The sequence below is a fragment of the Conger conger genome, chromosome 16 (genome assembly GCF_963514075.1).
Source record: "Conger conger chromosome 16, fConCon1.1, whole genome shotgun sequence".
Lineage (NCBI taxonomy): Eukaryota > Metazoa > Chordata > Actinopteri > Anguilliformes > Congridae > Conger > Conger conger.
The window spans coordinates 8,558,255-8,569,940 of NC_083775.1; the positions used below are offsets into that span (position 1 = coordinate 8,558,255).

The 11,686-nt window shown below is 50.1% G+C and overlaps 1 protein-coding gene and 2 non-coding genes across 5 annotated transcripts in view; all 3 read right to left on the reverse strand.

Moving 5' to 3' along the window:
• Positions 1 to 3,809: 3,809 nt before the first annotated feature.
• Positions 3,810 to 11,686, reverse strand: part of LOC133114291 (large ribosomal subunit protein uL3) — a 294,631-nt gene continuing 286,754 nt past the window's right edge. The window contains exons 1-10 of one of the 3 annotated variants that reach the window (XM_061223545.1): positions 10,464 to 10,575; positions 9,548 to 9,740; positions 8,981 to 9,149; positions 8,019 to 8,154; positions 6,608 to 6,794; positions 5,717 to 5,877; positions 5,132 to 5,233; positions 4,793 to 4,888; positions 4,511 to 4,630; positions 3,810 to 3,934 (exon numbers count right to left, since the gene is read on the reverse strand). In XM_061223545.1, the coding sequence (XP_061079529.1) occupies positions 3,890 to 3,934; positions 4,511 to 4,630; positions 4,793 to 4,888; positions 5,132 to 5,233; positions 5,717 to 5,877; positions 6,608 to 6,794; positions 8,019 to 8,154; positions 8,981 to 9,149; positions 9,548 to 9,740; positions 10,464 to 10,466 (1,212 nt within the window). In that variant the 5' untranslated portion in view covers positions 10,467 to 10,575 and the 3' untranslated portion in view covers positions 3,810 to 3,889. Of the gene's footprint in view, positions 3,935 to 4,510; positions 4,631 to 4,792; positions 4,889 to 5,131; positions 5,234 to 5,716; positions 5,878 to 6,607; positions 6,795 to 8,018; positions 8,155 to 8,980; positions 9,150 to 9,547; positions 9,742 to 10,463; positions 10,576 to 11,686 lie in introns of those variants that run through there. The other 2 variants (XM_061223544.1, XM_061223543.1) reach the window with 2 other exon arrangements.
• Positions 4,059 to 4,191, reverse strand: LOC133115620 (small nucleolar RNA SNORA54). Its single transcript, XR_009705793.1, has one exon. It is a non-coding gene; the product is annotated as a small nucleolar RNA SNORA54 (small nucleolar RNA).
• On the reverse strand, positions 7,726 to 7,818 carry LOC133115624 (small nucleolar RNA U83B). Its single transcript, XR_009705797.1, has one exon. It is a non-coding gene; the product is annotated as a small nucleolar RNA U83B (small nucleolar RNA).

Here is an 11,686-nt window from a genome sequence, read left to right on the forward strand (position 1 = left end):
TTTTTTTCTTTTTTTGTGAATAAATTCAACAAAGTGAGCCATACTTTTTAGGAGGTCCCACAGAGAGGCGGGGCCATCGCTCTGCCCTCCATTATGGCTCTATGAGGAGGAGAGGTAACAGTATGTAAGGAAGCCCAATGAGGAGCACTCTGCCCTCCATTTTGGCTCTATGAGGAGGAGAGGTAACAGTATGTAAGGAAGCCCAATGAGGAGCGCTCTGCCCTCCATTATGGCTCTATAAGGAGGAGAGGTAACAGTATGTAAGGAAGCCCAACATGGAGCCCTCTGCCCTCCATTACGGCTCAATAAGGAGCGGTGACTGCCTTTCACAGCTTGCCTGAGCCAAGCACCACGGGGGAATGAATACGAACACACAGGGTAATTCGAGCCACTCTTGACCTCGCTCCAAGAGCTGAACCCATGTCAACACATCAGAAACACAGTTCAGAACTGAAAACAAACTAATAATAATACTACGCCCTCCATTCCCTTGTTGCACCTACTGGGGTGTCTAACTTTATGCGGTCAAATCATGTATCGACTACCATCATTGGCGGTGACCCTGAAGACTTGGCATCAGCACTGTTTGTTGCTTAATCCTGTATGTAAGCATTTATGTAAATCGCCGAGGATAAAAGTGTTTGCCAAATTCCCAAATGTAGTGTATTTTAAATGTGCTTGCTTCTTATGCCACTGAGTTGGGACAAAGTGTTTTGAGAGAAACAAATAGGGAAATGGCATTGCAGGAATCTTACCTATATATACAAGTGAGGAAATCCTTCGGTCAATACCCAAACTAGAAATCATGAACTAATGATCATATCATAGAAATACCTCAAATAATTTCCACTGTAAATAAAAAGATAAAAAACCACAGATATGTGGGGTAACAGAAGTGGTTCTGATGCAGTCCAGCTCGATGGCGCACAGATTTGTAGGGGCACAGACGTGGTTCTGATGCAGTGAAGCCCGATGGCTTAGCTCTGCGGTGTGCGTTGGTGTCCCGGGGCCCCCTGGTGAATGTACTGTACAATCACTCTGCCTCCTGCATTAATTATCCACTTTCCCGTCACCTCCAGCCCCCTATCATGCTGACGCATTCCAAGCCAAACCCCCACACACACCCCCCCTCCCCCTTCGATGAGCTCCTGGACCCTTTTCAGGATTTCCACAGAAGCTACAAACCCCAGCCCCAGGACACTGACCTGAAAAGACACAACGCTGAACGTCCAAACGTTCGGATCAGAAGCGAGAGAGTTGCGAGTTTGAGAGCCCTTCGCTCACCTGTTGTTGGCTAACGCTAGCCAGGACACGCAGAGGACAGCACATCCCACACACCTGTTTCTGGGTCTGCTAAAACACACACACACACACACACTCTATGACATGCACATAAACACATAGAAAGAAATGCACATAATTGCATGTGCATACACACAATGACATGTACATGTCATGTACTTACACACAAACACATGGACACAAGCTCATACACGTACACACACACACACACACACACACACACACACACACACAAAGGCATGCACATAAGCGTATACATGCACATGCACACACAAAGACCTCCACGTGAACGCATACACATACACGACACACAAATGTACACAGTTGGAGATGTACACAGACAAGTACGCATCCACATTAAAGACACGTGCATATTCTCAAGCCCACAAGCACATGGCTACACACACACACACACACACACACACACACACACACACAAACATACAGCTGCAAGGACGGTGTGTAAGTGCACTCTGCAGAACATCTGGTTGAGGTCACGTCAAACCCACGAACACATGAAGCGAGAAAGTCACGGCACAGACAGGCGGGTCACAAACACAAACACCCTCCACACAGAGGACAGGGGAAGGACAGCACTTCCTGCTCCCGGAAGAAAAACAAGCAGCCGTACAAGGACAGGACTGAAAGGCAGGCCCTCTCCCACGCCGACAGTCCAAAGCCTTTCAGCGTCCAGTCAATTAGCGACTAATCCATCAGCGCTGACTCCTCGGCCATTTAGAGTGCAGGGGAGGACGAGCCCCGGGGAGAAGGCATCTTCAGTGAGGAGGAGACGGACGCGTTAAAAGTGCCCGCACAGAAGCCGTGCCCAGCCAGCGCACGTATCATTTCACCTTCGCAAACACCATTCCACCCCAACTGAAATCCTGTCACTCATCCTGTGACTCATCTCATACGACGTCCATCTTAAAGGGACAACATGCGTTAAAACATTGTTACAAAACCATTGTTACAAAACCATTGTGTAAATCCCTTCCTATCATTGAAACAGGCTCACTGACATGTTGACTCACCCTCTGCCCGTGTTTATAGTCCTTAAATTCCGGTTTCAAAATATACAGTTGACGGCCCAACAGTCTACCAAAACATTGTGTAACTACAATTCAAGCTCATTGGTTGAAAATTTGTTGTAATTGCCACAGCCAATGGCGTTTCAACGTCAGCGCATTTATAGAGACGGGGGAGGGATGAACAGCGTTGTTCTTTTAAAATGCCGAATGCAACAAATCAAATCAAAGGGAGTGCCGTAGAGCGGTCTCACGAGGAAATCACAGCGTGACGTGATTCTGACTTTACACACCGTTCTTCCCAGATACCGTGCCCTTTTAATGCGCCAAGATGGATTAAACCAGCCTTGGGGGAGAAAAACTCCATTCCAAAAATTCCTGAAATGAGCAAGGTCCTTTCTCTGGCATCGAACAAACAGTTCACCTGTTAAAACGACACCACCTGCTGTAGGAGAATGTAAAGGACTTCAAAAACTCTCCACCAAACCCCAGCAAGGATTAAAGTTGTGCACGGTATGGAAATGACTAATCAAAAGTCATGGCAAGATGGCTTTTCTAGATTGGCCAGTGACATGACTGAAAGTACACAAGGTAATTTGCAGAATCAGCAGGGCTGGAGGTAAAATAGAAATAAATAAAAATAACAGGGATCATCGCAGAATCTCACCTTTCTGAGGAACGAGTCAGAAAATCTGACCATCTTTGAGAAGCAGGCTTTCACATCAGCGTCCTGACTGAGGCATTCAAGTCCCCCGGCAGATCATTGAAGCTCAGATGCTGTTAAAGGGTAATTTGGAGTACTTTTTGGTTTGATGAAAAGGCCATAGAAAGGGGGCCTAGTTCAAGAAACCAAGAATGCATAATGCACACGCTGTTGACTGTACAACCCTCACCCGTAGACAAGCACTTGGCACAAAAAGGATCAAAGTGTAAACTCAATTCATCATTGCACTGTTGAAAGCAACCACGAGGTAGACTTTACTTCTGAATACTTCCATGTTATCCACAAAGCTGTCCAACTTGCCTCGATTCCCACACCTAGCAATACCTGGGGCACTCAAACAGCCGTTCTGGGCTGTCACTCAACGCAGGAGTTGAGCGGACACGACCAGCTTTGGGAACACCCCCCCGGTGTGTAACAGGCGGAGCTCGATGTTCACCAGCGAGTGGAAAAGCAATGGGACTGAATAGCAGTCACCAATAAACATTCCAACAGAACAAGTTTGTTTGAAGACCCAGGCAGTTACCAAACATTTGGCAATGAAGAGCCATTTACAAACATCACACGTCATTTGTCAAACCACCGACCGTGCGGGTCCCAGTCATGCACCTTAACCACTATACTACAGGCCCTGTAAACACCCATTTGAACTCTTCAACCTCATACCTTTGGCCTCAACATACAAGATTAAAATTATATTAAATGGTATTAATGACACCCCGTCCCACCCACTACCCTGAACAGACACACGGACAGAGAAGTGTAATTTTTGGTCTTTTATTAAACAACTGTGCAGCGACAAAGGACTGCTCAGAACACCAGACGGGGCCAGGAGAGGGGCTTATGCAGTCTCTTCCTTGGCGATACGGTCCTTCTTGAGTGGTCCCTGTGAGAGAAAGAGCAGAGTTGTTATACCAAAAAACAAGCCAGTGAACAAAGGCTCAATGCCCCCTATAACGCACCTAAGGGCACTGTTGCGTGAACAGTATGTACAGAAAGGTCCGCGAGGGGGTTGTTCTCAGAGAGTGAACGGGGAGACGCGCACATGTAGCACTGCTCCCCTGCCTCACTGTGACTTGCTTTAGCACTGGAATGGAACCCAGAGTCAGACTGAGCGCTGAAAACAGGTTACGAACAGTGCAGGGGGCGCGACAGGATAAAAGGATCGTAGACACCGCCCAATCATTCGGGGGTACCTCGACACACACGGCACTTTGCAGACTCCCTTCGAATGTACCCCACCCTTGACATGAGTTTTGCAATGGGGGCACACCGCCCTTTGCTCCGCGTAAACATCGAGAGCCATTGCCGATTGCTTAAGACATGGAGCGACTGCTCCCGGCCATTTTCAGCCTGGGAGAGTCAGGCTCCCGTAAACACTAGTGATGTCAACACCACGTAGGGCCACCCATCGAGGGGCCTGTGGAAGACCTGCCCCACCTCTACTCCACCCCCCACTCACCATGAAGGCCTTCTTCTCCTCCACGGTCTGGAAGCGCCCGTGACCGAACTTGGAGGTGGTGTCGATGAACTTGAGGTCGATCTTCTCCAGGGCGCGACGGCTCGACTGCACAAGCAGGGACTGAGAGAGAAGAGAAGAGACAGGAGAGGGTCAGGTTCAATAAAGCTCCCAAAACCAGGTTTCCACTGCACATTCGTCACTGCAAAGCTCCCACAGTCCACTTGCAGTCAAAGCAGGGGCACGGCTCCAGGTGGGGGGTAAAGCGGCGTTTAGGAGGCTCACCTTGCGCAGGGTCAGCACCCTCTTCTTCACTCCCACCACGCAGCCCTTCAGCATGACGAAGTCGTTCCTCACCTCACCGTAGTGCACGAAGCCACCCTGCACACCAGGGGGGGAGAGAGAGGGTAAGACACCAGGACGAACAGCCCCTCAGACAGCCGTCTGAGCACACCGGGTTTGGGGAGATTGACTATCGAAGTCCAGACCCGTGCTAGTTACTCAAGAGCAGTGTGGGCAGCCACAGTGCAGCACCCAGGGATCAATGTAGGGGGTGAAGGGCCTTGCTCAAGTGCCCAGCAGCAGTGTGGATCTGATATGCATGCGTGGGGCAGGGTCACTCACCAGGGGGGTGATGCTCTTGTTGGAGATGTCGTACTCCGTGGAGGCGTTGTTCTTCACCACCTTCCCGTCCTTGGTGTGGTAACCCTGGCCGATCTTGTAGATCTACAATGACACATTACAGGCTGAACTCGATTTACAATTTAAAGGCAACTTAAACCAACAGGGTGTATTCCTTGCCTTTTGCCCAGTGTATGCTGGGATAGGCTCCAGCCCCCCTGTGACCCTGTTCAGGATAAGCAGGTTAGGATAATGGATGGATGGATAAACTAACAGGTTGTCATAATATAGACATGGGGGGGGGGGGGGGGGGGGGGTGTGCACTGGGGAGCTACAGGGTTTGCTAGTTTTCGTTTTCACCTTAATCAGCACCCTGTTGAGACCCAGGTAACCAAGCGAGGTTATTAGTATTAGTTAAGTGCAGAGCAACTAAACGGCAAACCCCGCAATTCTCCAGGAGCACCAGTGGAGATCGCTGCCCTAGCCAGCGAGTTAAGCTCTGAAGTGTGGGCAGCCCACCAGGATCAGAGTTGGAGAGGTCTGCTATAGACACACAGGAGGGTTCTCAGGGAAAAAGCGGAGACGCACCTTCTTGTTGATCTCCGTGCGGTGGTGGTAGCCCTTCTGACCGGCGCGGGCGACGGAGAAGGCGACGCGGGCGGGATGCCAGGCGCCGATGCAGGCCACCTTGCGCAGACCACGATGGGTCTTACGCGGCAGCTTCTTGGTGTGCCAACGGCTGGTGACACCTGGAGGGGAGAGGAGGCGCAAGGGTGAGGGGGAGAGCAGAGACCGGGGGAGACAACACAACCAGGAGGGAGGAAACCCGGGCCAAACTGGCAGGGCCTCCCCCTCCCCAGGGAAAGGAGCACAGCACGGCATCCATTTCTCCAGACGCATGTTCCCCGCAACATCTAAGCATCATAGTCAGCCTTTCGGATTACTCCCATGTCTTTTCACATGAGACTGCACCGCTCCCAGTTATTTGCAGGATGAGTGGCATTAAGCTTTGCGACTTAAGCACGTGCATGGGAGCAGTCTGCCAGCCACAGCGCAGGCATCAGGAGGAACAGGAAAGATGCCAACGTTTTTCGCTGCACTCAGAACTCGACATTCAGCAGGGGTTTGTAGCCCAATCTGTCCGCCCGTCGAGGTGATCATCACAGGCAGACTAATGGGATAAGGGGAGCCCCCAACACACACCACAACACTTGCATTCAATTTTTAAATTTTTGCCGACTCATCCAAAGCGACTTGGTTGGTTAGACTAAGCGGGGGCCAGGAGAGAATAGAGTACTGCTCTATAAAACAGGATTGCATTGCAATTCAGGAGCGATAACAGCCCTGCAACTTGAGTCGCATAGGAGGCGGATTCATATTTAAGACCATCGTTGAATTTTAAAACGACCGGTCAGAACAGCGGCACCCCGAGTTTAAGGACTCTCGCGCGGTTTTACCGGCAGACGGAGGGACGCGCACCTTTGTAGCCGTGGCCCTTGGTGACGCCGATGACGTCGATCATCTCGTCCTGGGTGAAGACGTTGGTGATGGGCACGGACTGCTCCAGCTTCTCGCGCGCCCAGTCCACCTTGTCGGCGATGGAGCCGCCGTTCAGCTGCACCTCCATCAGGTGGGACTTCTTCTGCCGGAGCGGCAGCAGACGCATCTGCGGGGGGGGGGGGGGGGGTGAGAGGCGGTCAGTGGTGCCCCGCCCGGAGGAACGGCTCTACCGCGGCCAACACCAGGAGACCGGCGGGAGGCAGACCGACCGTTCACGACACAACCTCGGAAAGACCGAGGGGGGGGCCCCGTCACAAAGCGGGATTACAGAGTTAACCGGTTAAGTTCACTGTGAAAGCCAGAACATCCCTTAACGAGTCTGTGTTCCAGTTTTGCAAGGATACCGGGTCTTACCGAGGCAACTCCGTAATCTCGCGGTGATACGGCCCCGTATCGAAAATGGGTCACGAGTTCCCGACAGTGGACCAACTAGGGTAGGCTGCCCAATCTTGTTCCTGCAGATCTAGTGCTGCAGGGCTCTCATTTCAACCCCAATTTGGCACATCGATTCGACCAATTCAGCCAAACAAGACTGAGCCGCTGAACGATGCACTTCGTTTTGGTTGGAGTGAAAATCTCCAGGAACAGAATCAGGCAGCTCTGTAGGGTTCCAGCCATTTCCTAGAAATGGGCAGACACCCTAGTTAATCCAGTAGAGGTAACTAGTGAACCATTTTGGATACAGGCCAGCTTCGCAATGACTTCACATCTTTCACAACGAAGCAAAGATGGTAGTCACTGTGCTAGTAGGTCTAAAGCAGCGCTACTTAAATCTGATCGGCAGGCCAGTGTCCACCGGCATTCACTCAAAGCGCTACACCGAACGATTTCACTTATTTCACCCGCTCGGTTCAGATAAGCCAGAGGGTGAAATCAGACGGTGTAGCGCACAAAGCAAACGCCTGCAGACAGAAGCCCGCCGGACGCAGAGTTGAGTAGCGCCGGTCTAAAGGCAAGCGGTAACGCCAGGAAGCGCGTCGCGGTGTTGCACCGCGGGAAGTCTACTCCCACAGCGCATCGTTCGGTGGTGGGGGCCTCGTGTTCTCAGAAGGAAGGCAGCATGGAGAATTTCCTCATGCGTGTCGGGCGTCATGCCTGACGCAGTGTTCCGTGGTCTCATCACCGACACGCAAAACCCGCCACCAGAGAATGAAACCAGACAACCAGACAGAAAGTCTGAGACTAGGGCCCATGGCAGCAACACCCAGAGCAACTGGTAGATGCACCCAAAGCCAAGCCAAGCTAACTACACACCACGCCGTTTTTAAGAACTTCAACACGAGTATGGGGGGGGAAAGAGGGTTCCCTCGGTGCGCAAGAGCGCCCTCACCTGGGTGTGCGCGATGATGCGGATGACCTGGCAGTACTTCTTCATGGAGGCGAAGTCCTTCTCCAGCTGCTTCTTGCCCTCGTCGTCCTGCCACTTCTTGCAGTACTTGGTGAAGGCCTTCTTTTTGGACTTGTACCTGCGCAGACCCCAGGGGCGCGCGCGTGCGGAACAGAGTAGGGGGAGGAGAGAGGCAGAGGGGTTGGCACGGCTCCCTCATGACCCGGGCCGGGACAGCGGAGGAAGGCCGCGCGCGGACGCTCGCCCCACGGGGAGGGGGCTGCGACGGCCGCGGAGGAATTCGGCTCGTGGCGCGGCTTCTAAGGAGCCCTTTCCACCGGCCAGAGGAGCCTGGAGCTCATCGGAGCCGCGAGGCGTCCGAGCGGAGCTGCCACCAGGGGGCGCCACAGTTTAGACCGGGAGATACAACTCTTCAAAAAGGCTTTACAGCAAGACAACCTACAGACAGGTCCTCACTCCTGGTTTCTGGAGAGCCACAGTATGTGCCGGCATTTGTTGTTACTCTGCACTTAGTTACTTGCTTTCATCGAACAATTAACTGACCACGTTTCTTAGGTCAGAATTCGTTGCCGACATTAAGGTGAAAACAAAAGCCAGCACAACCTGTGGCCCTGCAGGACCACTCGCTTACAGAAAGCTCCAACTACCCGGGATACGGCATTCTAAAACGCAGACTGCCGTTATTGACCACAGCATGGAACCTACACTGCCGTTTCAAGCAATCGTTAACATTTACACAGGTCAGGTACTGCTAGGACTTATACGGGGAACTCAATGTGGATTACACCACTACCTCAACGGTAGCAATAGCTCAAGGTCTCAAACTTTAGCACGTTACAGACCATCTAGAACTCGTTGACCTGAGCCGAACAGGACGGACCTGGTGAAGGTCTCGGTTTGTCGCCAAGGGGCGACGGTCAGCGTACAGTCTCCGCGAGCCTCACCAGTTCTTGTAGAAGCGGCGCTTGCACTCATCGCTGATGTGCTCGGCGAAGATGGTCTTGAAGGAGCGGAGGCCACGGGGGGTCTGGACGTAGCCGACCACGCCCACCACGACCATGGGAGGGGTCTCAACAATGGTCACCGCCTCAACCACTTCCTTCTTGTTCACCTCTGACAGGGGGGGAGGTGGGGGAGAGAGGGAACTGAGTCTCAGATCGAAAAATGGCGGGGAGAGCGTAAATCAAGCATGTGAACGTCTGCCAGTTACAGAGCGGGTATCGGGAGAGATGCGTTTTTCGCTGCACTCAGAACTCGACATTCAGCAGGGGCTTGTGGCCCAATCTGTCCGCCCGTCGAGGTGATCATCACAGGCAGACAAATGGGATAAGGGGAGCCCCACCCACCCCTTATCAGCTCATTTCCATGTTAACGTCTTGCTTTCTCACACGCAATTGTGCAAACGTTTCAGAGACTAGATTCAATAGAATACGTGGTCACAACCATAACTCCATGTTCATGGTGGCGCTGATTTAAGTGTACGCATACTAAATTGCCATAAATAAACTTACTAGATCCTGGTCTGTCGACCTCACGCACGATGTGGGTCATGCCGGCCTTGTAGCCCAGGAAGGCGGTAAGATGAACGGGCTTTGTAGGGTCATCGCGGGGGAAGCTCTTCGCCTTTCCGCGATGGCGTCGGCTCCTCTTGCGGGGCAGGAAGCCCAGAGACCCGTGCCGGGGAGCCGAAAACTTACGATGGGACTGCAAGGAGTAACGATACAGAGGATTAGCAAGAGAAGAGGTGGCATGCAACTTGCATTAACGATCTATGCAAATCTCTAGCTACATTTTCTACCGTTTCGTTTAATTACGCATGCTCGCGAAGGCTAACGTCAGGTAGCAACCGAGCTAATGAACCAGGCACCGATAGCGAAAAATTGATAAACCACGCCATGAACCAACTTAGGGAACAGCCTCTTTTAAAAAATAAATAAAATAAATTAAAAAAAATAAAAACTTAATTCGCTTTTATTTTATGCATCAAATGGCTGGATAGTTGACTGCAGTCATGCGAAGGCCTAACTTGCGTTCAGATCTTAATGCTAAAGGGTTAGCATTAAGCTAGGAAAGCGTTTTAGGAAAGCAGATTTTCACGATCACGTTAGAAAATTGTGATTATAATTATAAATTCAAATTGTACAGTTGCGAAACAATTGCGCTTAAAAAATAGAAAAAAAGGGTTACCCTAAAAGGGAGCAAGCAATTCACATGTCATACGGCACCGGCCTTCGTGTTCAGCTCAGCCTCGCACTTGTACAATGCAGATGGAAAAAAATATATAATTTCTGAGACTTTAAACGAAGAAATATAATGACTACTATACGATAGCGAGATTAACATATGTACTTCTGACAATGACAAGCTGTCACACACAAGGATGGCTTTGGTATCCTTAGGATTACGCTGTGAATGCCTTGTACTCACCATCTTGTCGCCTGTCCGGATGAAAAGAGAGCTGGCAACGGGCGGAGCTTCATATTTATATGCGTCGAGTCGCTACGTAACTTGTGCGTCGAGTCGCTACGTAACTTTTGCGTCGAACAACGTAATGTCCTTGAAAAGGGGATTGCCCTTTGAGATCTTCAAATATCGCCACTAGTCGTCGCTGTTCCGAATAGTTCTTAAAGTCTGGTTCTGCAAATCCCTGGGACATTATTATTGCAATGGTGACACGAATATTACTGGTAGCTTTTGTTGTGAAACGGAATTTACATTGAAACATGTCTTTAAAATGTTTTGTGCCTATTGTATTTTAGTTGTTGTTGATGAGAAATCACTGTGCTGAACTAAATAACTGAGTCTGAATTGGGCATTGTGCAAGAAGCACTCATACAAACAGATTCTTCTTAAATTCCTGGCACAATTGATTTCGAATTATAGGATGGGTAGGAACAAAATGAACGAGTGGTCCTGTTCTGTCGTGTAAAACAACGTATTCCATTCATTTCCTATGGAGTGGCTTGAAGTGGATGTTAGTGCAGCTCGCTTGGCACACAGAACTTGGATCAAACTTTCAACGCTGCTTTTGGGCGGACCTGTAGCGCAGTGGTTAAGGTAAATGACTGGGACACGCAAGGTCGGTGGTTCTAATCCTGGTGTAGCCACAATAAGATCTGTAAAGCCATTGGGCCCTTGAGCAAGGCCCTTAACCCTACACTGCTCCAGGGGAGGAGTGTCTCCTGCTTAGTCTGATCAACTGTACGTCGCCCTGGATAAGAGCGTCTGCCAAAATGCCACATGTACATTCCTTGTTCTTATTAATCCCATTGACCATCTATCCAATGCAAACCTACCTAGAGTACCGTAATTACTGTATTATAACGGACATGTTAATTTTGGACAGTTTTCTGAAGTTAGGAGCATCCTACGAGCCCTACATACAAAAAGAGAAATAAGAATACAATGTTCTTGAATGAGGCCCAATGTTCCTTTTTCACTTCCGGGAGTCTATTATTGTTCCACATAAATTAATAAGCAGTTTGATTTCCCTGAAATTGCTTTAGAGAGGTATTACAGTAATTAAATATTTTGAGATTCATTCTGGTAAGTTTCTATTTCTGATTCATGTTAAATTATAGTTACTATTTGTAATATCTGAATATATAACACCACAAATAACCATGGTTTTAATAGATGGAGTGGGCCTT